General features: G+C 40.0%; 1 protein-coding gene across 1 annotated transcript; it reads right to left on the reverse strand.

The window, feature by feature from the left end:
* Window positions 1-3,607: 3,607 nt before the first annotated feature.
* On the reverse strand, window positions 3,608-26,125 carry LOC134804717 (multidrug resistance protein homolog 49-like). Its single transcript, XM_063777880.1, has 26 exons — window positions 26,013-26,125; window positions 23,934-23,973; window positions 23,101-23,297; window positions 22,223-22,367; window positions 21,341-21,441; window positions 20,684-20,855; window positions 20,465-20,589; window positions 19,527-19,725; window positions 19,192-19,416; window positions 18,849-19,035; window positions 18,607-18,749; window positions 18,105-18,313; window positions 17,515-17,609; window positions 17,256-17,423; window positions 17,026-17,141; window positions 16,795-16,935; window positions 15,705-15,887; window positions 14,906-15,109; window positions 14,605-14,734; window positions 12,667-12,862; window positions 12,130-12,292; window positions 11,324-11,518; window positions 10,756-10,965; window positions 4,777-4,923; window positions 3,881-3,989; window positions 3,608-3,743 (listed from the first exon to the last, which is right to left on the reverse strand). Exons 1-26 carry the CDS (start codon window positions 26,036-26,038, stop codon window positions 3,655-3,657), a joined length of 3,915 nt encoding a protein of 1,304 aa, XP_063633950.1. The 5' UTR covers window positions 26,039-26,125; the 3' UTR covers window positions 3,608-3,654.
* Window positions 26,126-26,426: the final 301 nt, after the last annotated feature.

Genomic DNA, 26,426 nt, shown 5'->3' on the forward strand with positions numbered 1-26,426 from the left:
TTTCGCTTCTGTGAGGATCGCAGTTCAAACCTAACCTAACCTTAACCCACTTAACGGCGCGTGCGGTGCGGTGTACGGGGGTTTGAGCGGGAGGGGCTAGTAAGTTTGGCATCATTATACTTTATACCTACATTTTATGGTAGGTAATCATAGTGTTTTATTTAGCTTAGGTATCAGTGGTTTTCCGGGTCAAGGTCCGAGTCCGGGTCCGGGTCCAGTTCCGGGTTCAGAACCAGGTCCAGGTCGAGGTCCAGGTCTAGGTCTTGGTCCAGGTCCAAATCCAGATCCAAGTCCGGGTCCAGGTCCGGGTTCAGGTCCAGATAAGAGCCCGGATCCGGGTCAGGTCTGACTCCAGGGCCAGCTCCGTCAAAATCGAAATTTGATATCGCCAAACGTGTAGTCATTGAAGAGTTCTGTTCTGATCATCATTAGCAGTTCCATTTCATCAAATGCTACAATTTTTAATGTAAATTCTTGATTTTCTGATGAAAATACACAAATCTCTATACGCACGCCTTTAAGATTTGAGGAGTTCCCTCGATTCCTCATGGATACCATCATCGGACCCGGAGTTGGCAAAAATGTGGCTTAAAAACTTAACTTGCTTAACAAACATAACGAAGAGGACAAATCGCAAAACGTGAACTATGCGTCGTTGAAGAGTTCCGTTCTGATCATCATCAGCAGTTTTACTTCATCAAATGCGACAGTTTTTAATGAAAATGCTTGATTTTCTGATGAAAATACAAAAATCTCTATACGCATGCCTTTAAGATTTGAGGAGTGCCCTCGATTCCTCGTGGATCCCATCATCAGAACTTGAGCTTGACAAAAATGTGGCTTAAAAACTTAACTTGCCTAACAAACCTAATGAAGAGGACAAATCGCCAAACGTGAACTATGCTTCATTGAAGAGTTCCGTTCTGATCATCATCAGCAGTTCCACTTCATCAAATGTCACTTTTTTGAATGTATATGCTTGATTTGTTGATGTAACACATAAATTATTATATGTATGCCTTTAAGATTTGAGGAGTTCCCTCTATTCCTCATGGATCCCATCATCGGAACTCGGTTTTGACAAAAACAGGACCAATCTGTATGAATATACATACAATCCTAAAAAGAATTTTCAAAATCGGTCAAGTAATGACGGAGATATGGAGTAACAAACATAAAAAAAAATCACAATTGAATCCATAGAGTTATATATTTGACAGAGGGAATGTCACTTAAGACAAACTGTGACACTGCAATGGCGGACGGTTTGAAAGTGTGCGTGTAGACGAGTGATACCATGTAGCACAAATTCTACCCTAACGATGAAACAATTAATTTCAATATCGTCCTTGTTTTCAAATATTAAAATAGGACAGTTTTACTCAATAAAAATGTGTGCACCTAACTGATTTTATAGGTCTTGAAAATGGTCATTTTCATTTAACTTGTACAAGTTAAGCGCGACTTAAGTCGTGTTTCAGTAACGTCTAACCGTTACATTCCTGACAAAATGCATGGGATTTGACATTGACCGTCAGTCTTGTAAACGATTGCTAACTGGCCGTTTAAGGTGTTCAATTGAGTGAAAATGCCCAAATGCTCATTGTTGCACAATTACTTTGAGCAAATATTATTTTCAATACCTAATGATATTTAACTTGTAACATATCTGGTTTTAAACAAAAAATAAATATAAGGTAAATGTACTAGTGCTCGACATGTTAATGCCCAATAGATGACACCTTGCTGTCACCTCTACTGACAATGACTTCAGTTTCAAGATGACATGTACTGGACTGGGACCGCGTCGAGCACCATGAGTATGTTCACCTTACATAACAAATTAACGTTAACTATCAAACATTATTCATGTAAACGTCTTTAATCTCCTTATTATTGGGAAATTACCATACCGACCTAGTTTGAAATGCAAAATCAATAATTTAGCTATTTACCTAAATATCCTAAATGATCTCTTTCATCTCTTATATACATAATGATTTAATAAGAAGGGCATCAATTACCCTACTTTCGGGAAATTACTCTATTCAACTTACTGGTCACACTCCTGTTTCGCATTTATAAACAATGAAATATGGAGATTTTATGTACTATACCGTGATAATTGATAAAATTAGCTATGAAAAGTAATTCCGTCAATTTTTTTCTTTCGATCGGTACAATTCTTGCAGGATTTAACTACGCATGCCGGCATATTTTACATTTTTCTTGGACAAATTTACTTCACTGACGTTGCGATCCGTCTGACGGCAAATTGGTGGATGAGGGCATTGAGATAACTGTCAATGTGTGTGTGTCACGCGTAAATACTAGGAAATTGGTGGATGATGGAATCACAGTTTTTGTCTTAGCAAAACTACGTCCGTAGTATTCTAGGTCCATGATTGAATCTCCTCCTTTTGAGATTTGGAAGTCGGTTAATAAATGAGAGCGCCACTTTCTACTCAGCTGTCACATTTTTGACGTAAAATGCTTACACATGGCAACAATTTATAGTCTGTCAAGCCATTTCCGTCAGTAGAAAAAAGCGACTAAAAAATGTAGGCGCGAAGGGTTATCGTCCCATAAAAAAATTGAATATCGCGCGTTTTTTTTCTACTGACAAACTTGTTTGACCGACTATAGTATGGAAATTTTAGAGTTCCATTTTATTTAATTTCTACTATTTTATATCCCACTATAGGCGGCAATTGATCAAAAATCGCGTGGATATATTACAAGGTCTGTGGAGCCCTTAACTGATACTGTTCTGTGGTATGCCGAAATATTTTCTGTCAAATGTCAAATACCTATATTATGTTTATTTTTGTCTTGCTAATTATTTAAAAATGGCCGAGCACTTTCATTTGATACCAAAAAGATGACCAGAATAGCAAGACCCCTCACAAATAGCTTTTTAGCCTTGTAAGCTCTTCTAGCTCAATAACCCCTTGATCGAGCCTGCTCATAATTTAATGACTAAAATATAATGCCCTCAACTACACGTTTACCCAATTTCATTTAAATTAGAATAAATTTACTTAAGTTCTTGAGTATCAAACTATCCTGTGATAGTTCAGCTTAAAAACATCGAAATGCCGGGACGTGCCCCTAACCAGCCGCGTGTCCCAAGTCGAATGTAAGAACTTCGTTCGCTTCGCTCGCTCGTTCGATAAAATAATGAAATTTTTGTATTTGCCCTTTTATTAGGGCTTCATTGATCTAGGGGATATAAACGTGACGCGACGCCACCCAACGCATGTTATTTTCTATGACCAGGTTCACAATATACCACTATATACTAGCAGAACACCCCACGGGACGTCGCGTCGGATGTTCATAGTGTGAAAACATACTCACAAATGTTTGTATTAAAAATTTCAACCTCTTGCTAAACCTATTACTCTCCTACTACAACTATACTCAGCCATTTGAATCATTTCATCGTACCTATTTACGACTAGAGTAGGTAACTATCGTCTACGAGCTATTACCATTTAAACTCAGTAAGAATATGAACAACACGTAAGTTAGGTACATGCTAGATTAAATTAAAAATACGTGGGACCCAAAGTAAAATAAAAATACATTGGTAAGTAAATAAAATGTATAATTGTTTATGTACATAGTATTTATTTTTAACTGATGCGGCATTCAGGCGAGCTGTTGTCCTTTTTCCATTCGGTAGTAAAAGCCTTTCATGTCCATAAGTTCAGTGTGTGTGCCTTTTTCGATGATTTTACCTTATAAAAGAAATATAAACATATTTTTAATAGTGTATTTAAATGTACCTCGGGAAGTAGTTATATATGTGAATAAATACAGATATTAAAATAGGAAATTCAGTGATGTAACAACTCAAAATGTCCTTAGTCCTTACCCTTGTCCAATACACAGATGAGATCGGCATCCTTGATGGTGGAAAGCCGATGTGCGATGGTTATGCACGTTCGTCCTTTCGCCGCTTTCTCCAAAGCTTCGGTAACAGCCTAAATAGCAAATTGAAGAAAGTTAAAAGAGTGATTATTAGCTTAGCTAGCACTCCCTTCCTTTCAATACGTCATGTACGGCCCATTGGCGCTAACAACGATGCAGAGGAATTAAAAGTAACTAACTTGTCAAGAATGTGCAATTGTGCATGTTTTGTGAAAAAGACTCATGTGTAATAAAAAGCCAATAGGCCGTACATGACGTATTGCAAGGAAGGGAGTATCAAGTTGATAAGAGACAGAGAGGATACCTATGGATGAAAAACACAATGTTTGGCCTCCACCGACTCCTAGTAGGTAGGTACTTAAAATAGAATAAGGATAAATTATTATAATGGGGGTTACTCGTATATGAATTTTAAAGTAATTGCTAATTGCCTATATTGCATCATTCAATAGACTTATAATTGTAGTGTCTTGAGTTCAGAGTGAACTGGTTGCTTGTGTGCTGGTACAGTCAAGTGTAAAAATATGGGTGTAGACAACATAGACAAGACTCAAAAGAAGCGGAAAGTTTCCTAAAAGTTAGAAAAGCTCTCGGAAATTTCAGGAAAATTTCACAAGGAACAAAGGAAACTTTCATTTTGGAATTGGAAAATTACGATGCATGTACAAAAAGAAAAAGATATGAAAAGTTGCAGAAATTTTTCAAAATGAAATTTTCGCAAAATTATGGAAATTTTCTGACGGCACATCGGTAGTACGGTGTAGTACCTAGGTATCAACTACCAACCGTCAACTTGCTCATTTATCATTCATTATTTCGGCTCGCTAACTCTGGCATTACCCGTTCGCTGTTGGCGTCGAGCGCGGAGGTGGCTTCATCCAGGAGCAGCAGGCGCGGGGCGCGGATGAGCGCGCGCGCGATGCACACTCTCTGCTTCTGCCCGCCCGACAGCTGCGCGCCGCTCGCCCCTAGATTCGTATCGTATCCCTGACACAAGCAATGGCTGTCAATCATACAACCATAGACTTCGCGTTTAATAGGTAGGTAGCTACATTTGTGACTACTTATTGAAGGCTACAAATATAATGACCACCAAAAATACTTTGGTACCCTAAATAAAGAAATCTGTCGTACCAAAAAAATACTGGACACCAAAAAAGTAAGGCCTAAAATTACAAAAGTACCACCATTTTAATTACGACTGCTCTTCAAATTGTATTCATATACCAAATATATTGAATGATCACCAAAAATCATTAATGATCACCAAATCATGAATACCAAATTAATGCGATATTTTCACCTAAATAAACCACTATGATTACCAAAAAATGTATACATATTACCAAATAAAGTAAAATGATGCCAAAATTACTAGCCTCTCCCGTTCAACCCCCTGTACACCGCACCGCATAGTCATAGTCATAGTCATACCTACCTAACCTAACCTACTTTTTTAGTAGCATACTGAAATGCTACTAGAAAAGTAGGTTAGGTTAGGTTTGAACTGCTATCAGATAAGTGGGTTAGGTTAGCACTGCGACTCTTACAGAAACGAAATGTTACTAGAAAATTAGGTTAGGTTAGGTTTGAACTGCGACCTTTACAGAAACGAAACGCTACTATAAAAGTGGGTTAGGTTAGGTTAGAACTGCGATCCTCACAGAACCGAACTGCTATCAGATAAGTGGGTTAGGTTAGGTTAGAACTGCGACCCTGACAGAAAGGAAATGCTGCTAAAAAATGGGTTAGGTTAGGTTTGAACTGCGACCCTTACAGAAATGAAATGCTACTAGAAAAGTGGGTTAGGTTAGGTTGGAACTACGACCCTTACAAAAACGAAATATTACTAGAAAAGTGGGTTAGGTTAGGTTAGAACTCCGACCCTTACAGAAACGAAATGCTACTAGAAAAGTGGGTTAGGTTAGGTTAGAACTAAAACCCTTACAGAAACGAAATCTTCTTCTTCTTCTTCTTCCTAGCCTTATCCCATTTACTTGGGGTCGGCTCTCCTTATATGGCGTCGCCAGGAGCGTCTGTCCTGGGTCGTCTCTGGTGGTATTCTTTTTTCTTTAAGGTTCTTTTTTACAAGACCTATCCATGTTATCTTGGGCCTCCCGCGACCCCTAGGCTTCTCACTCATCTCTAGCACCTTTCTCGTCATGTGGTCTGGTGGGCGCCTCATGACGTGGCCATACCATCGGAGTCGATTTTCGGTGAGTTTTTCTTCGATTGGCCTTACTCTGAAACTGCCTCTAACGTGGATATTCTTAACATGATCCAACAGCGTTACTCCGCCAGCCCATCTCAGCATCCTCATCTCCGCTGCATGCAGTTTAGCGACTTGGTCTTTTTTGAGTGGCCAACACTCAGAGCCGTATGTCATTGCCGGGCGCACAGCTGCCTTATAAACTTTGCCCTTAATACGAACTGGCATTCGTTTATCGCAAAGAACGCCCGTGAGCTCACGCCACTTCACCCATCCAGTGTTGATACGGTTAACGATATCTGCATCTATAGATCCGTCGTTTTGCATGTTCGAACCAAGATATTTGAAGCTCGTTACTTCGTTCAGAGGATTGCCGTCCAAGTTAATTGTGCTGCGGATGTTGGCACCACTGAAGTTGCAGTGCATCACTTCAGTCTTCTGTCGGCTTACTCGCAGTCCGCCGTCCTCCAGGGCTGCTCTCCAGGTTTCTAAAATGTTTTGCAGCTCTTTTACGTCTTCGCTTATCAAAACTATATCATCTGCGTAGAGCAAATCCCATGGGGGTGGACGTTGTATGTGCGACGTGAGGTGGTCCATCACCAAATTGAATAATAACGGGCTGAGAGCTGATCCCTGGTGGACACCCACCCCCACATGGAATTCATCGCTATTGCCAGCAGGACTTCGGATGGTTGACTTCACGTCTTTGTACATGTCCATCACTATAGAAATATAGTATTCTGGAACATTTTTGGCGCGTAGTGAATGCCAAATGAGTTTTCTGGGCACGCGGTCGAAAGCTTTCTCCAGATCGATAAATACCATGTGGAGGTCGGCTTTGTTATCTCTGTAATTTTCAATCAGTAACCTGAGTGTGTGGAGAGCATCAGTAGTGGACTTTCCGGCTACAAAACCACATTGGTTCTCACTGATATTGGTCAACTGGCTAAGTCTTTTGCTTATAACGCGTTCCCAAATTTTGAAGGAGTGTGGTATTAGCTTTATTGCTCTGTAGTTCCCACAGTCTCTCAGATCACCTTTGTTTTTGAAAAACGGTACCAAGTAGCTACGCCTCCATTCGTCCGGAACACCATCTGTCAGAATACCATTAAACAAATCCGTCAGAAAAGAAACTCCTTCATCGCCAAGCCTTTTCAACAGTTCCGCTGGAATTTCGTCAGGCCCAGTAGCTTTGTGATTGGCCATCTTTTTTATAGCGGTCTCGACTTCTTCTTTGCTGATGCTCGGTATTGGCCCTTGTACACAGGGGATTTCTGGTAGTGGTTTACAAGGATAGGTTTCGTTGAGTAAATTCGAGTAATACTCCTTCCACCTCTCTTGTATTTCCTTATTCGAAGTTAGTAGTCGGCCACTTTTGTCTTTAATGTATTTGATGGTTTTGGTATCTTTTGAGTTGTTATGCCTTTGCTTGGCGATTTGGAAGATCTCTTTATCAGTTATGGCTGCTTCGAGTTTGGTATAGAAATCGTCCCTTGATGATGCTCTGGCTTGCGCAACTGCTCGTTTTGCTTCCTTTTTTGCTACTTTGTACAAGTCAAGATCTTTATCGTCCTTGCTATGTTGCCAGATTTTGAAAAAGATTTTCTTTTGATCGATTTTTTGTTTGACATCTCCTTGCCACCACTTAGTGTCTTTTTTGTCGTGAATGGGACCCTTGGACATGCCTAGATGATGAATGGCTCTTTCAGTGCATAGCTTCCGAAAATGGTCCCATTTTGCGTTCGTCGAGTCTAGTTTTTGCATTTCTTTTAGATGGATAGTGATGTCTTCCGTTAGATAATTACCCTCTTGCCTGTCCAGTTTATGCCAACGTATATTGGTGACCTTATCTTTGACAACCTTAACAGGTTTAGGCATTGTAAACTCAGCAACAAGAATACGATGCTGTGAGGTTAGTGGCTCGCCCGGGATCACCTTGCAGTCCTTGAAGGTTTTCAGCCGGGGACGATCAGCTAAGATGTAATCTATTTGGGTACTAGCACCTCCACTTTTGTAGGTTATGAGATGATTTAGTGGCTTGGCAAAAAAGGTATTAACAATAGCAAGGTCATGTGTTATTGCAAACTGCAGTATGTTCTCACCTTCCGCATTCATCTGGCCTATCCCGAAGTTGCCGTGCACTCTACGGTAGGAAGTTGAGGTGTTTCCGACGTGGCCGTTCAGGTCTCCTCCTATGTATTTTGTTTCGTTCGGGGGTATGGATTGTAAAAGATCGTTAAATTCCTCCCAGAATATTTGTTTCTCATGGTTTGAGCATCCCACTTGCGGCGCATATGCGCTTATGATATTCATACAGGATTGATCATCCAGAGCAAACTTGATAGCGATTATACGATCGCTAACCCGGGTGACGTCCACTACGCGGTCTTGGAGGTCTTTATCGATCACAATTCCTACTCCGTTCCGTGGCCCATTGCCGTGGTAGATGAGTTTGTAATTATGGCCTATGTTGCGCGCTTTCGACCCTTTCCATTTCGTCTCCTGGATGCAACAAATGTTGATGCGTCTCCTGTGCAAGACTTCGCTCAATTCTGCGCTGCGTCCCGTCATAGAGCCCACGTTCCAGCTGGCGAAACGCATTTTAGGCTGTCTTTTGGTCTCTCTAGTGACGGCTCCGTCGCTTTGGGGGAACGCCCTAGCATTATTATTGCACCCTTGATCCTTGTCGTCGCCTAAGGGGTACGCCCTAGCATTAATCGCTCTTTTCTTCTTTGTTCTTGCCATATTTGGAGTTTTGAGATTGGCTTTAAGTTTTACGGCCGGTTGCCACCTGACGCCAAGGTTGTAGCCTTCCTGAAAGGCCTGAGAGCCGCCGTTGACCAACTGGTTCCTCCGCCGCCATCTCTTCTGCGCACCCCAACCTAGATACGCAGTACGCCAGTAGCCTAGATTCCGAATATGTCAGAGGAGCCTACTGTCGAGGTTTTATTTCGGAGTGTCCTTCTCCGGCCTTGTGGTCCGCGGGAGGTATTTTATTTCCCTCCTGCCTTCCGGGCGAGTTGCCTCGCCCGGGAGGGCGTTCCCCTATCCGCCACCTGGGGACGCGGTCTCTAGGGAATGAGGCTACCCCGAGACTACCTTACAGAAACGAAATGCTACTAGAAAAGTAGGTTAGGTTAGGTTTGAACTGCGACCCTTACAGAAAAGAAATGCTACTAGAAAAGTGGGTTAGGTTAAGTTTGAACTGCGACACTTACAGAAATGAAATGCTACTAGAAAAGTGGGTTAGGTTAGGTTTAAACTGCGACCCTTACAGAAACGAAATGCTACTCGAAAAGTGGGTTAGGTTAGGTTTGAACTGCGACCCTTACAGAAAAGAAATGCTACTAGAAAAGTGGGTTAGGTTAAGTTTGAACTGCGACACTTACAGAAATGAAATGCTACTAGAAAAGTGGGTTAGGTTAGGTTTAAACTGCGACCCTTACAGAAACGAAATGCTACTCGAAAAGTGGGTTAGGTTAGGTTTGAACTGCGACCCTTACAGAAAAGAAATGCTACTAGAAAAGTGGGTCAGGTTAGGTTTGAACTGCGACCCTTACAGAAACGAAATGCTACTAGAAAAGTGTGTTAGGTTAGAACTGCGACAGTTACAGAAATTAAATGCTACTAGAAAAAGGTGACGAAGTGGTTAAGTGGATTAATTAATTTTATAAGGTAACGATATATGAAATATTTGGGTCAAAAAGATCACTGTGTTATGTCTTTCCTGTAGACATACACAAGAGTTAAGGGCTATAAAGGTTAATTTTCTTATTTAACCCTTATTTACGTGAAAAGGTCCTCCTTTTATTTAGAGAACTATGATAAAATCATTGCTTACATGCCCACAAGCTGTTAACTATTGCCCACAGAAGAGAAAACTAGTGTGTTCGCGCGAACAGAACATTTTTCTATAGCCCTTAACTCTTGTGTATGTCTACAGGAAAGACATAACACAGTGATCTTTTTGACCCATTTGCACATTTTTAATTAAAATGTGGTTACAATTTTGGTGGGCATTTACTATTTTTGGGTTTACAATGATTATTTTGGAGTCATTTGCTTTAATAGGATAGCAAGATTTAAAAATTTGGTTATAATTTTACATTAAAATGGGGTTTGAAATTTGGTAATCATTTACTATTTTTGGGTTAATTATGATTAGTTTGGTGTCATTTCCTTTAATAGGATAGCAAAATGTAATAAAATTGGCAATCATTTCACATTAAAATGGAGGTATCATTTTGGTGATCATATATTATTTTAGGGTGGTAAAATAGATTTTTTTGGTGTTAAATTTTATTATATCTAGTGATCAGTTAAATAGCAGCCCTTATTGAATACAGAGTATAACATAAGCAGATAAAAAGACAAATGGAAATATACAAACAACCTGTAAAAAAATCTATCATATAAAACAAAGTGTTTGAACTGATTAATATGCACTTACATCAAAATTCAGCCATAATGTATCTAACTCCAACATATATAAAATGCGTAATAAATCAATAATATTGACAATAAATAATACTCAATTAGTTTGGAAGATATTCACCCACGTGATATTTCTATTTTATAGGTAGAAAGGTGAAGAATGAAGACAGTCAAACCTGTGGTAAAGAGATGATGAAGTTGTGTATGTTGGCTTGCTTGGCGGCGGCAACGACTTCGTCCATGGAGGGCTGGCGCGAGTTGTCCCCGTAGGCGATGTTCTCGGCCAGTGTGCGGTCGAACAGCACGGGCTCCTGTTGAACCACGCCCAGCTGCCGCCGCAACCGCGGAAGCGTTAGCGAACGACGGATATCTCGCCCGTCCAGCTCCTGGCGTACAAAGGGTTTAACACAATGACACCATGAAAATCATATTTTACGTGTGGCCTCTACTTAAATACATACGTGTAAAAAATAAAATGTCGGGGTTCATTACAAGAGTTAACCTTTACTAGTGGGTAAAGTTATAGCCTGTTTAAAAATTGTGTAGAGCGAAACCATCCATCATATCAGTTGGTGCAACCGGCCCTAAATTGTGCATGATTCACATAAGACTGGGCATAACACAATTGTTTGTCAAAAATACCTCTAAATAATATTACCTAATTATGCTAGAACTAGGTAGAGGTACGGCAGATACAGCAGTCAGACACTTCTACTGTGCCACCGTCTTGTGAAGTAAACTTACGATAGTGCCAGAGTCGGGGTCGTAGAACCGCTGCAACAGCTGCAGCACGGTGGACTTGCCGCAGCCCGAGGCACCCACCAGCGCCACCGTCTTGCCCGCCTCCACCTGCAGGTCCAGCCCCCGCAGCACGCGTATGTGTGGCCGCGTCGGGTAACTGAACTCTGCTTCTCTGATACCGAATTTACCGGTAGCAGACTATTGAAACAAACACGTCCAAATTACTCGTACGAACTTTATTTATCACGTTAATCTAAGACATGCACTAACAGTGCCTATTAGGTACATTATTATCGTGGCTGGAAAGTATATAGGTTAGGGACGTAGAGATGGTTCGTGGGTATTTACTCAGGTAAATAGATCTTTACCCGAATCTAATACAGCTATATTTATACTATGACGTCTATGACGTACTTAAGTATAATTTATCATATTGGGTGTATGGCACAGGGTTGGAACCGTACTGTGTCTGGCAAGGGGTTTCAATTTACAATTCAATTCACCCGGGTAGTTACTCATCTCTAGTAGGGAGAGATAATACTAGTTAAGTATAGTATGTACCTATATACAGATTAGCTCTTCAATATAAGTAACTGAGACCTTTTTCTTTAGGTTCACTTCTTCAATTTGCGGTGCAAAGCGGGTGGGATATTGGTATGGTTTCCTGTTTGGCGCGGATGCAGGAGAGCGCCCTGCATCGTCTCCGCCTCGCAAAATAAGATAGCGGTCTAATTTATAAATAGGTATAACTTTCCCGGTCACCTTTTCAGAAATAATTGTGTGATAATTTGTGGCATCATGTTACTAACCCAGTGCGGGGAGTCCACGACGCCGGGCTCCGTGATGACGTGCGGTTGGCGGTGGATGACGGACAGAATTCGCGCTCCGCAGTCTTTGGCTGCCTGGAAGCTAGGCGCGTACACCAACGACTGTCCCAGCATGTAGGAGCCGTACATTACTGCCTCTGTCACCCTGCCACCGTCGAGTTACGATACATTAGGAAAATCTTAAAGTATTGTGCTATACACTAAACTAAGAGACTGTCATCCTGAAGCAACAGTTTCTTCAGCAGCGCGATGGAGGGGAGGACCGAAATGCTCCATGATTTCACAAAACGCCTACATCCGTTGGTATCGAACACAAAAAAATGAAATCATTTTTGATATAATTAATGATGAAGTTAATTAACTAAACAAGCTATTTACATCGCGCTGCTGAATATTGATGCGGTAATTTTGCCATATACTACAATTGTTTATTATAACACAGCAAATCGAAATTATTAGTGTAGAGCACCATCGCATATTTCAGGAATAACTATGATAATAGTATAATAGGTATATTACAAGAAGACGCGGGAGTAGGCAAGCCCCTCGTACACGACGAGCGTGCAGCCGTAGACCACGACGCTGCAGAAGGCCATGAACGGCACGTACACGCCCAGCCCCAGCACCAGCCCGCGCCAGCGGCTCTTCCGGGCTATGGCGGAGCATGACACCTCCAGCTCTGCCTCGAACTTATTCATGAAATGTTTCTCTATACCTATTAGGACAAAATAAAATTTCAAGTATCTTCTTTGCATTGCTCACTCTCAATATTTTCGTTAACAGGGTCAAATATTATGATTATGTCAAGCGAGCTGTCCGGCCTAAATTAGATCCATGGCCGTTTCACTTGTGCGTGCATGCACCACCGATAGAGTTGCGGTAGCGGTATCGAAGGTTGTTTTATTTGTATTACTGAGAAATATTAATAACTTTGTTAATTAAGTATTTTTAACATTAATTACAAAGGAAGCAATGTTGGTAAATTAGGCACTAATAATAGGTTATAAAACGACTAAAAATACAAGCCTAATCTACTAGGGCTGGTTGAAAAATTATTAGTTGCAGCAACTGTACTTTTGCGATATCAATAATATTTATAGAATGTGAGATCTATTGTGAGAGATCTTTAGTGGACTACGGAGCCCTAAAAACTATTCGCATTTAGTTAAATATTTTTCATGGCCATATTTTTCATTGAAATATCCCTTACGATGATACCATCGGATATAATTAAAATCGGATGAAAAGATCCCGAGCACCTAACACCTTGTGCCAAGTACCTTGTAAGTGCCTACCTATAAATAATTATATAGATTCTGAAATATGAAGAAACAAAAAGTCAAGGCTAGCACCATGCTGAGTCGGGACCATTTCGTGGCTTATATGTTATGTTGTGTTATTTTCTTTTATTTTGCCTCGAATAAACGCTCTCTATTTTCTATTCTATTCTACTCTAAGTCCAAAGGACAATTTTAGTCGAAAGCGACTGCCATTTGACCGTACAACCCAGAGGGGAAACGACCCAGACGCTCTCGGATCTCTGAAACGGCTCTAACGATTTCGATGAAATTTGCTATATGGTGGTTTTCGGCGGAGAAAAATCGATCTAGCTAGGTCTTATGTCTGGGAAAACGCGCATTATTGAGTTTTTATATGTTTTGCGAGCAAAGCTCGGCATCCCAGATATTAAAAACATAATACCTAAGTCATGTCGTCACGGTCAAATTCTACCCATCCTAGTACCTATATATGGTGCTACTTTCCTGCACTAGTGTCTACCTAGTGTGCACCTATGTCAAAAAATTAACACATTCACTGCCAGGGGGCGTGGCCTAGGAACAAACTTGTATGACGGTGAACGCACATGTGCGTTGGGGGCAGTGAATGTGTTAAAGGGCATGTCAAAAAATTTACTGTAAAACGTTGTACGATACACGTGCGAATAGGTAATTCGCAACTCGTTTCGATATAAAACACGACCGAAGGGCTCCTCCCAATTTATCTCTCGTTGCGAATTTCCTACTTTCCGCATTTGTATCGTAAATAACTAATCTGGAGCTTTATTTCGTGCATCATCATCATCATCCTCTCAGCCTATATACGTCCCATTGCTGGGCACAGGCCTCCTCTCATGCGCGAGAGGGCTTGGGCTATAGTCCCCACGCTAGCCCAATGCGGATTGGGGACTTCACATACACCTTTGAATTTCTTCGCAGATGTATGCAGGTTTCCTCACGATGTTTTCCTTCACCGAAAAGCTAGTGGTAAATATCAAATGATATTTCGTACATAAGTATCGAAAAACTCATTGGTACGAGCCAGGATTTGAACCCGCGACCTCCGGATTGAAAGGCAGACGTCATATCCACTCGGCCACCACTGCTTTCGTGCATGGTAAGAAATAATTTATTTGAAATACAATCAACATCTCAACATCTCTGTTACGTAGTTAGTTACCCAAGCTTTGCACGGTCCTGATGGCGACGACAGCCTCTGTGGCGACGGCGGTGGCGGTCTCCATAGCATCACGCTCCTGCTGGACGGACTTCTGGGCCACGATGCCTTCCAGCCAGATGCTTCCCACCATCTGTTATGTAACGATAAAACAAACTAATAATAACCACCCTGACAAGGCAACCAAATATGTATACCCTGACAAGATTTTAATTGAGAGAAAACTATGAGAGTTGGCACTAGATTAATGATAAGGAGATAAGTGTTCGCAGCTCTACGAGATAAAACACTTATAATAACGTACTATAGGCAAGAACGACGCGCCAACAAGAGTGAGCTTCCAGTTGAAGCAGACAGCCAGCAGGAAGCCGATGACGACGGAGCTGACGCCCTGCAGGATGAGCCCGATGCGCAGCCCTGTGGCGCCCTGCACCTCCGCCGTGTCGCCGCTCAGCCGCGCGCAAAGGGCGCCTACCGTGTTGCTTTCGCGATCGTAGTACCCTATTTCCTAGTAACCAAATACTTATTGATTGTAGAAGAGATGTAATGTCTAACAATTCATGCTGTTAATTGCTCGTGTCAACAATTCGAGTTTGGCAGCTGGTTTAGATGGTTGCAAAGGTTGATGTTTGAAAAGAAATCAGTTACTGCAAAACATGCCGTACGGCGCCATCTGCTTCAGCTGTCAAATTTTGGAGCATGATTTTTCTTAGACAGCAAAAAAAATACATTACCTACCTACTTATATTCGGTTAAATTGACGGTGAATTGACGTCACGAAACGTGAAGCTAAGGGTTAGAAAATGTAGGTTAGAGAATGTATGTAGACAGTTAGATTAAATCATTAAATAGATATTTTTCTCACTGGACCCACGTTCGAGAATCTCCGTTTCGCCCTATGGTTGAATGGTTCAATGCCTTAAGGCATTAAGTCCGACATTTGTACTTATTTTTATTGTGAAATAAAGTTTAAATAAATAAATATGGTATTGTTTTAATAACGTAATTTGTCAATCCTACTTATTCTATTGTAGCAAAGGTGTACGCGTGAAACATACCTGTATATTCCAATAAGTGCGTTTAATAAGGTTTAAAGATTTAACCTGCATGAGTAAACTGGAGAAGTACTGCTGGCGTAGTCGCGTAGTCATCCTCAAGCCGGAGTTGGTGAAGGTGACGCTTTGCAGACACATCGTCACGCCCGCCACTGCCGCTACCACCACGAACAGGCCCGAGTACAGATCCGCCATGTAGACCATGTACGCGGGGTCAGGGGATGCAAAAATCTGAAGAAAAAGCTTATGAAAATAACTTTATTTAGTCATAGAATTTTTATTATTCGGTTTATATTTACTACTGAGGGCCACCCGTGAACACCGAAGTACGCAAATCAGGAGCATCATTCACTTTTGATCCAATTAAGGCGTAATTAGAGTCACACAGAAAGATACCCGCAATTTGCTATCTACGGAGTTCGCGGTAGGCCGTCTGGTGTTCAGCATTACGTTAGCGTGAGTGCTGGCGTCCAGGGGGGTTAGTCAAGATGACAATCGTTGATAGAACCCGCCAATCGAAACTTAAATAATGTATGGAAATCTCGGAGTAATTAACAATGGAGCCGCCATTAACAGGCGTTCCCCTCTGTCGAAAATAGGCGGCCAATGGTCAACCACATGTCGACCATATGTATGGACTGACGTTTATCTGACATGACGTACCTATACATTTGATGTGCCCCTCCTCCGCAAAAAACGGCAGACTATTATGTACCGAAAATTTTAGACATGGCGTCTCCGTTGGTTATATCCTCTAAGATGGAAATAGTCACATAACTTTTCGTAGCATCAGTCATCCCATATCGATATTTTTTTTCTTTTTGCTTGGCGTCTAGGTATCGATGTACAATCATAATCTTGGCTAGGCATCCAGTTAATGATTAGGAATATTAGTCTAACCTGCTCACTTAACATCCGAATAACAGAAGCGGAACGGCCAAGCCGTAATAATAGGCCTAGATGTTGGCTTTAAAGTGTTTGGGCTTGGAACTTATAGAGTACGAGTAAAAGTTGATATTATGAGATCTAATAACTTTTTTAGTTGTTGTAGATACATACTCGTACCTAACTTATTTTACTCGCGTGTTAGTCTTTGATAACACGTGAAGTGATATATTTTGGTGGGGTGTTTATTTACCGCGGAAGTAAAACCGAAAAGCACAGCAAACGCCGGGAAGCAGGCTCCCTGGATGGTAGCGGCGATGGCTCCGATGGTAAGGAGCGGCCATTCGGGTGCATTCAGCTTCAGCAAGTCCCAGTCACTCACGGGTTTCACTTCCTGTCAAAAGATCATCACAAATTACTTTATATCTGATTCATAAGCATTGACGAAGAAAACAAAAAACAAGCTTCTAAATGAAGGAGTCACTTCTTGGTCATCCTGTGTTTCTTCTATTTCACCTCCGTATCTATGCGAAAAGTGTTGCAACCCATTAGATATTACTGAGCTAATGGAGCTGCGAGGAGTCATCCAGTCGCAAGGCTCTGCAATGGAAAAACATTAGGGTATAAAAAATATACAATCCTTTAAATCCTTAATAGATATTTTATCATGTAGATTAATCACTTAAGTACCTACATGTAATTACGGTTACCTACCTTTTCTATTAGAATACTGCCTGACTATTCTTTTGGTAGATCGTCTTTTAATTTCATGCCGGGATCCATTCTCCAGTTCCACAGAGTTGCTTTTATCTTCTTCTGGTAACGATTCTATTGCAACTTCTTTTACATCTGTACCAGCTGTGACTAGTTTATAATAAAATCCTGAATTGAAAGAACGTATTTTAATAGTAAAATAGAAGATACCGCAAACATTATTTTTTTATTTAAACATGTACTTTTTTTGTCTACGTACCCTTAGCTTTTATAAGTTCTTCATGTGTGCCCGACTCTACTATAGCACCCTGGTCCATGCATATTATACGATCAGCATTGACAATCGTTGATAACCTGTGAAAATCATATGCATCTTTAAAGGTACATAGGTACTTACTCGTACGGTCAAGGTTTAAGATACCAACACGGAGAAAGAGTCAAAAATAGATATATTAGACCCTTTATCCATATCGATATTTTACACCCGGACTGTACATATGTAGCGGCACTTACGCATATAAAAGCGGCATTTTTTTATTATGACGATATTGGTTGGGCCTTGTCGATAAACTTTAATTGTTGCCGCAGATTTATCTTAAGGTTTATTACAGTAGCGGCGTTACTGCTTTGACGTTGATGCGGGAGAGGTCAATGTCGATATCCTAGATGAAATGAGTGAGGTTTTAGGGCTAACCAGTTGTATAGAGTAAGCACTAAGCTTACTCATTTCTATATACATACCTAGTATGGGGTCAGTATTAGAAGCTTACTAATATCTTACTAATTTCACTGTGTTAGGTTGGCAATGTCAACAATGACATCTGCGTATATGGTTAAGGCGAATGAAACCTGTGAGAGACGGTGAGAGTGGTCCTGCCGACGCTGGCGTGGTCCAGGGCCGCCTGCACCTGCCGCTCGGACTGCGGGTCCAGCGCGGACGTCGCCTCGTCCAGCAGTAGCACGCTCGGTTTGCGCAGCAGCGAGCGCGCGATGGCGATGCGCTGCTTCTGCCCGCCTGACAGTGAAGCGCCGCGCTCTCCGATAATCGTATCATAGCCCTGGAACGATGAATTGTTTACTAAAATCATTAGTTCCTTTAAAATATACCTACGCTTTTTTGTTTTAGTACATTTAGAGTTCAATAAAAAACTAAACCTATGTGGATGTGGCCGCCTCTAACATGTGACGGCAGGACAAAAGTCCAGAGAGACATGTCCACTGGCAAGGAGGCCCTTTCTTGTGAAATAATAATGTACCAACTTATAAAAATTTTCAAAGAGTAATTAGGTGTAGATACTAACTTTTGTAAACATGGGTTAGGCAAATTTGAATTAAATCATGATGTACTTACATTAGGTAGTCGACTTATAAAGTCATGAGCATATGCCATTGTTGCTACTTTGATAATTTCTTTATCAGTCGCTTCCGAATGCCCAATGGCTATGTTGTCGCGAATTGTGCCTCGAAACAGCACAGGTTCTTGGCCGACCACACCTAAAAATTTATTATAACACGTAAATATATGGTCCGACGTCGGACACATACATTAAGTTTTGACAAAATCATGTCTTTTAGAGATAATGATTGACTGACCTAAAGAAGACCTCAAGTAGCCAACATTTAAGGATTTCACATCGTGGTTATCAATTCTAACCACGCCAGAGGCCGGGTCATACAATCTCTGCAAGAGTTGTAGTATCGTAGATTTTCCGCATCCGGATGACCCCACCAAAGCTACGCTTTCCCCAGGGTTTACGCGAAGAGAAAATCCTTTTAAGACCTGTTAATACAATATTTATACGGCTATACCTACTTATATAAGTACTTTGATACTCGTAGACACATACTTTGAACGAAATTCTGTTTAATACAGTGTAAGTACTTACCTATTTAGATACCATACTTTGGAATTTGTTTAATTTAGCGCAATACTCACTTTAATGTCAGGTCTTGAAGGATAACTGAATGTTACATTCTCCAGGGTTATGGCACCAGTAAATTTACCGGGTTTAAGTCCTTTAGGGCTCATACTATCTATCTTTGGCTTGCGGTCCAGTATACTGAACACTCCGGCAGCAGCAGCGCGCGCCGCTGCAAAAGCCTCCGCATGAGGAACCATGAACGTTATAGACTGAGTTGCCATGTAGACGCCAAACATTATCTGCAACAAATCGTCAGCAAATTATGCGTATATTTAGATGCACATCACATATGTAATAGAAATCAACACGTAGTCCAGATTATAAATCGGCGAGTAAGTAAGTAACTTACACTAAATATTTTGCCCATGACGTATCGGTTCGTGTCCAAGTTTGCGTTATCCATATCCTGAATGATGAGGCGAGTGCCGTAGGAGAGGCCGATGGCGTTGAGTGAGTAGGTGAGCACCCAGTTGAAGCCGGTGCCAAGTCCCGTGTACAGCCCGCGCTTGCGACCGTACCGTTCCGCGGGCGCCAACAACTTTTTGTACCTGCCAACGTAGCAAACCAGAATTAAATGTACAAATAACTGCACAACGTCGGGACAGAACAGAATCACGAAAGCCATGATGATTCAGCAAAAAAAGGTCACTGATAAGAGTACAAGAATAATAATAGGTAATATTTAATCTTAAACAAATGCAATAAGGATAATGGATAGGTATACCGTCGTAAATAAAATGTGTGCTTAATCTTTTCTTTCGTAGACATTAAACCTACCCCTATACACACACTTACTCACAAAATACATACAAAATTTTCATTAGTTTATATTTAATCAACCTACAGGGGAAAATTTTAACCACCAGCCATACTCTGCGTACTGACTTTATAGGTCATACCGAACAACTTTGAATATAGGACTGTCGAAAAAATTGGCTTTTTTGTACATTCCAGCTGCAGTGATGCCGCTGATTTCTATGGGACAGCCAATTTTTTTTATCGATTTCGGATACGGTCCCGTAATTAAAGTTGTTCAGTATGACATTTAAATAAAGTCACTACGCATAGTATGGCCCTGTATAAGTAAACGATATTCATACAACTGATTAGGGCGCCCGTTGTAAATATTGGTGTTCACGCCTTCACTTTTTTCCTACGATTAAAAATCAAAGAAATATACGCTCGTAGACGGAATAGTCCCTATGACGGAATTAGCCACATTGACCCTAGTTATTTATTTGTAATACAACTAATACAAGAAAGAACCTAACCAATTCATTGTCAAACCTGTTGATTTCCTTGCTTTCACCGGCAAATGCCACGATTGTTTTGAAGGATTTAAACATTTCTTCTGCATGTTTTCCAGCTTTACTGTACGACATCATCTCTCGTACTGAAGATGTGGATTGATACTAAAATTGATAAACATTCATTTAGATTTATGAAGCAAAATCGATAGACTAAATAAATTACTACCATGTTGAAAAATACAAAGTAGATATTTACATCGGATAATATTATGGACGCCGCAAGCGAAAACGGGAGCACCGTCAGACACGCGAGAGTAAGTTCCCAACCGAGAGGAAACGACTGGCAGATGCTAATGATCGCGGTGCCCAGCAAGTTGGAGACCACCGCCAGCTTCTCGCCCATGCCTTCCTTTAACTTCATCATGTCTCTATAAACATTGGTCCCAACGTCATACAGATACACCAAAGCCGATTGATAATATTCTATATTCAATCCTACCTCCTAATATTAAAAATTTGAAAGTGTGTAAGTTTGGTAGTATGTTTCTCGTCGCAAAAAAGGTTGAATTCGATTAAACTTGGTACATGAAAGTAGAAAAGGAGATAGGATACTTTTTAGGGTGTTCGCTAGCTGGTGCGGTTGAGCGGGTGAGCGAGTTAATGTAAAATAGTATGAGCAACGCTAAATAATGGCGCTGACGTGTGCGATTTTACCAACAGAGCAGAGGCACTCCCGTGCGTGCGCCCGCTCCGTGTGCCTACGCCAGCTAGCGGACGCCCTTATTCAGGAATTCAATCCCTAAGGGATTGAAATGCCAGCTGCAATTTAGGACGAGAGAACTAAGGGGGAGTGGTGGGAGTCAAATTAGCTATTTAGCTATATAATTATACCTAGCATAAAAAAAAAACTCACTCAGACATCTTAGAAGCAAGGTTGAACTCGGAATCAGTATCGAACCATTCCATATCTTGACCCAATACAGCATTAAGAAATATTTTTCTAACTCTTGTGATCTGAAAAAATAAAAGTGCGCTTTATTGTTTTAGATTTGAAGTATTGTACATATATTTATGACAGTGAGGCGTGCCATGCCATAATTACATATTCCGTCGTCGAATAATATATTACATTACAACATGTCTTAGACGAGATTGTCTGTTAAATAATTTCAAGGTGTCACTTAATCTCTCAAACAGTCGACTTAATATTATATCCACCATCCTTATCTTTATTTGTGTTTCTTACATATCTAGTCTATACGAGACACTTCAATTGCATTGTATATCTACTCGAGTACCTAATGACTTTAAGTAATGTTTAATTAGGAATTATTACTAGAAAGTCGTGTAAAATATAGTTATTTATTTGTAATACAAGTGTAGAATGTACCTAACCAATTCCAATCAAGTGTCGAGCGAATGCAAGTGTTCTACAACGACACAGAATTGTCTTTGTGCACGTATAGTTAACACCAGACATCGTTAATTTTGCTGTAATGTAGATGCAGCATAGTTGAACTGGAAGGAAAGGAAATTCTAAAATCCAACATTATTCAAAAAAATTCCTAAATGTATTTCGTAGACAGATGATTATTTTTTTCCTTATATTACAAAATTATGGTTACCACTACCAATCACTAATAGTGTAGTAAATAGGTAGGCCCCAGGTAGTACGAAGATGGCGTCCCATGAAAGCTCACATTTTGCCGATGCTGTGCGTTGTCGTCGCTTGGGGTTCCCTCAAGTCCCTCACCACGCTTTTACAATATATACCTACAAAATGCGTAGAACGAACCTGTCTTAAAGCACTCCAATTGATGAGAGCCACCGACAGTATACAAAATAGTATTGAGATAATTATAGTTAAAACCATTCCTATGCAAATTGCTTCGGCATCTTGGATAAGGGCTTGCATATTTTCTTCATATGATGCATTTACGCTGAAAAGCAAGAATTATTTTACTTATTTCAAAACATTGGGTACACGAAAGTCTTCGACTCGAAAGTGTTACACAGCTTCCGCAATTATCAACAAATACAACGGATTTTTAAAATATATGTAGACACTAGGTAGACACTGATACTAAATTTACATGTATGTGGTGGTATTTTGAGGGATAGTCCTGAAAATTTTATTTTACTTTTAATATTTTACACCCACGAAGGCACAGTTAAAAAAACCCATTCAAAAACCCATGGGTGTTAAAATAATCAAAATATGTAGACGAAAAAAGAACTGCTCATGGTTCGAGTCGAACTAAGTGAAATTCTAGAATTCCTTGTCGTTCGATGGTTGAACTAAGTAGAACATAAAATTCCTTATAGTCCGAGTAGTTGTACCTACAACAGCAAGGATTTAATAGTTCTTGTCGTCCGACTTGTTGGGCAAGACTGTCGGACCACGCGGCCGGAGTAGGCTATTACTCAAGTAAAGTATGGATCTTCCAGCGACCAAAAACGTTAAAGGAGGAGGAAATGCCGCCAGCATCCTTGGTACAATGCCTCAAGGGCCTATTTTAGATTTAAGCTAGTTATTAATTTCGTTTAGTAGTACCACTGTATATATATTGTATGTAAATAAAAAAAAAAAAAAAAAAACGTTAATGCCACGTCTGAAACTTCAATGTAGGTAAGTTTAATGAACACTCGTTTAAATCTTATCATTTAGCTCACAGTCGTTTTCCGCCGCCGAAGAGCTGTGTGAGCGGCAAGTAGCTGGACAGGCGGTCCGTCAGCACGGTGCGCTCCACGAACGAGGTGCTCATCTCGCCAAACTGCACCAGGTTGTAGCACACGCCGCCGCCGCTCAACAACCCCAGCAACACGCCCATCAGCGTAGCACCGATCTCCAGCCAGCTCGCATATCGGAACTAATTAACATAATATAGCTAAAGTACTACCACGATAACGTCATTTTGGATAAACTTTACATAACTACTTGCTACTCGAGCTAGATTGTTTTCCATGAGGAATTGAGGGAACTCTTCAACTCTTGTAGCCATAGCGATTCTTTAGTTTTTATCTAAAAACCAAGCATTTGAATTTACTTAATTAGTGCTATTTGATGAAACGGAACTGCTCATGAAGACCAGAATGAAACTCCTCTACGACAAAAGGTTTTTAAAAGTCTTGAGGCAATTTATAATTGTTAATAAGATGCACTATGGTAGTAAACCATCAAATGGCATTTCAAACTGTTTTGTGAAGTCAGTTTTTCTATTAAAAATTATGTCATAAGAAGTAGTATATTAGTCACTTATACACCTTATAAAACAAAGCCCCAGCCGCGTCTGTCTGTTTGTGTTTATATTCGCGATAAACTCAAAAACTACTGAACGGATTTTCATGCAGTTTTCACCTATCAATAGAGTGATTCTTGCGGAAGGTTTAATTAAATTTGTTAACCCGTGCGAAGTCGGGGCGGGTGGCTAGTAGATGTATATCTACTTCTTATGACGAATGATTATTTTCAGCTTAAGGTTAGTGGAATGTACTTCTGTACTTACAATTTGGAAGTACGAGACTCTGTTAGGTAATTCAGCTTCTCTGAAATAAGAGTGTAAATTTAGATTTTGAACTTGATACCCATGTGCAACAGTAAATCTCTATGTAATTGATTATAATGTATCAATCAAAATATAAACAATAGTTAACAAAACTTGAATGGAGTGCGTGTGGTAATTGAATTCGATATGGTATGGTAGCCCGGAGAGTCGATGGCCGTGGGGGCAGAAACGTCGCAGAGTAGTGGCAGGATGGCATGTAGGCGGATCCACGAAAATCATGTATAGAAAATCATTAACACGGCTGGTCGACGCTTCGGGAGACCATAGGGCTGGCGCTTACCTCTCCCAGCGCATATCGCTGGCAATACAGAGAGGTAACGCAGCCAGCGTTATGGGCTCAATGCCGCAGGCGGAGGTTCTAGAAGGGGTATTCTCTTTATAACTTCTTTTTATTTTTATATATTTTATTAGTATAATTTAGTTTTTATATAATATTATAAGTATTAGTTAAATTTTTAAGTAGGTTTATTTTAATTTTAGTTTAGTTTTTAACATTATAGACATGACGGATTTTACATTCCTATCAAGAAAAGTCAGAAAGTACTTTGTTATAAATTCGGAAATGCATTAACCCTCTGCAACTGTGGTGAATTTTTTAGAAAGATTCTATTGACGTGCTGTCTATCAGACGTCATTTTCGATAATTTAATAAATTCAATTAAAAAATAGGTTTAAAATAAAGTACATAAAAATATATAATAAACTTTAATGACATCACAGTTTCTTACAATTTGTACTTACGCAAACAAAAAAAATTAAAAAAAATCTTAACAATCAACAACTTCAAGTGACTTAATTAATTTTCCTTCTTTTGAAGATTGTATTTACACCTAAAAAAACCTAGAGAAAATCTAAAGACAGCATAAGGCACTAATCAGTTCTGAAGTTGGTTCTTATTTTAAAGGATTTTCGTCGATCAACCATGTAAAATATAATTATTTATGTGGTGAGGTCTCTCAGACACTATAGAAACATGAAATTCATATTTTTGTAAGGTGACGTCTGATAGACAACAGAATTACTATGAAGAAGCACATATTTTTATGAGGTGAGGTCTGTCAGACCCAGGACTTATTGCTGTGCTCACGTCTGTGGGACACCCGCAACTCATATCTTCCGGTGCATGCACCACATTGCCGCTCGGGCATCACTGTCCGATGCCGCGAGTCGTTTTAGGAAGGTAATGAGCGAGACAGAGCTATATATCGGCCCGTACGCCGACATAGCACCAAAAATATTATTTGACGGTGTCTGATAGACCGCACGTCAGTCGCAGAGGGTTAAATAAAAGATAAGATAAATAATGATATTTTGTTACCTGTTTATAAATATTGTCTATTCAATATATTACTAGGTATTCGCTATATCTATACCGATCACTGAAAGGCAATTGTTATTTTTTAAAGTAGTATACATATCATTTACATAACAAGACAAAATCATTTTTTTACTTAATTAGATGCTGGATTGACATGTTGTATATAAAAAATGTTAAAACAACCGATTCAAAGAAATGTACGAACGGTCTTAGAAATGTAAAGATTACACTCCCTCCTTCTTTAATCGGGTATAAATTTGTAACCCAAGCCAGATTAATTTTACCCTTTCGCATTTGTGTGGTGTAGTCCACATAAGTCGCGAGTTTGAACCTTGTTCGTTCCATTAGGTAACATATTTTTTTATTAAGCTTAAATCTTAAGAGGAATAAGTTTTCGTAAAGCTCTCTTAAAATTTATTATAAATGGGTTTTTATCTATGTATGGAGATGGAGTGAGCACTCTCTTACTTATTTCTCTATGGCACTAAAGAACGTCGGGTCAGAATCTAATTTACGTAAGTAGCTACGTAATTACGAGTAAGCGGAGTAAGTATTCGGAATTACCTGAATATACCTTACGGTACCTTTTAAAGTCCTGCTCATAAAAAGAACTTAAAAATCGTGCGTTCGCGTAGCATATCTATTATCTGAATACAGGTCTGACGAAGACCTAACCTCATGTGAATACTTGATGAACTTACTTTTCTTCCGATTTTTCCGCGCCCATTTTGGTGATGTACTTGAAGTGAAGCAGATGTTCGTAGGTAAACAAGGAACACGCGTGTCGCAAGGCTGCAGTCGGTGCGACTTCTACGAGGGCTCGCAGCCACTACTCGACAAATGTCGCGCATCGTTTTATTTATACACAGTATACAAGTACACATGCGTGTTTACACATCGTATTTCGTTTACCATGTAGTCAACTTCTAACTCCTAATTTGTAAAAAATGTGATGGAAATATTGTTTATTTGCCCATGTAAGTCAGTATTTTATAATTCGTTATTTTTAGCATTAGACAGAAGGTAAGCGATCTTGACGTGTTTTTTTTATTGAGAAACACTTTATAAAATTAAGTCACAGCAAATATATCTATATAATTATAAATCATTATACG

Source organism: Cydia splendana, chromosome Z (assembly GCF_910591565.1).
Source record: "Cydia splendana chromosome Z, ilCydSple1.2, whole genome shotgun sequence".
In the NCBI taxonomy this organism is placed as follows: domain Eukaryota; kingdom Metazoa; phylum Arthropoda; class Insecta; order Lepidoptera; family Tortricidae; genus Cydia; species Cydia splendana.

What these genes read in the sequence shown, in the direction of transcription:
- LOC134804717 (XM_063777880.1), bottom strand. Translation starts at nt 26,038, where the DNA reads ATGGGCGCGGAAAAATCGGAAGAAAA. An exon ending in GAAAGCAAGGAAATCAACAG is followed by an intron (nt 19,726 to 20,464) that starts GTTTGACAATGA and finishes CTACGTTGGCAG; the next exon opens with GTACAAAAAGTTGTTGGCGC. An exon ending in GCGCGTCGTTCTTGCCTATA is followed by an intron (nt 14,735 to 14,905) that starts GTACGTTATTAT and finishes GTTACATAACAG; the next exon opens with ATGGTGGGAAGCATCTGGCT.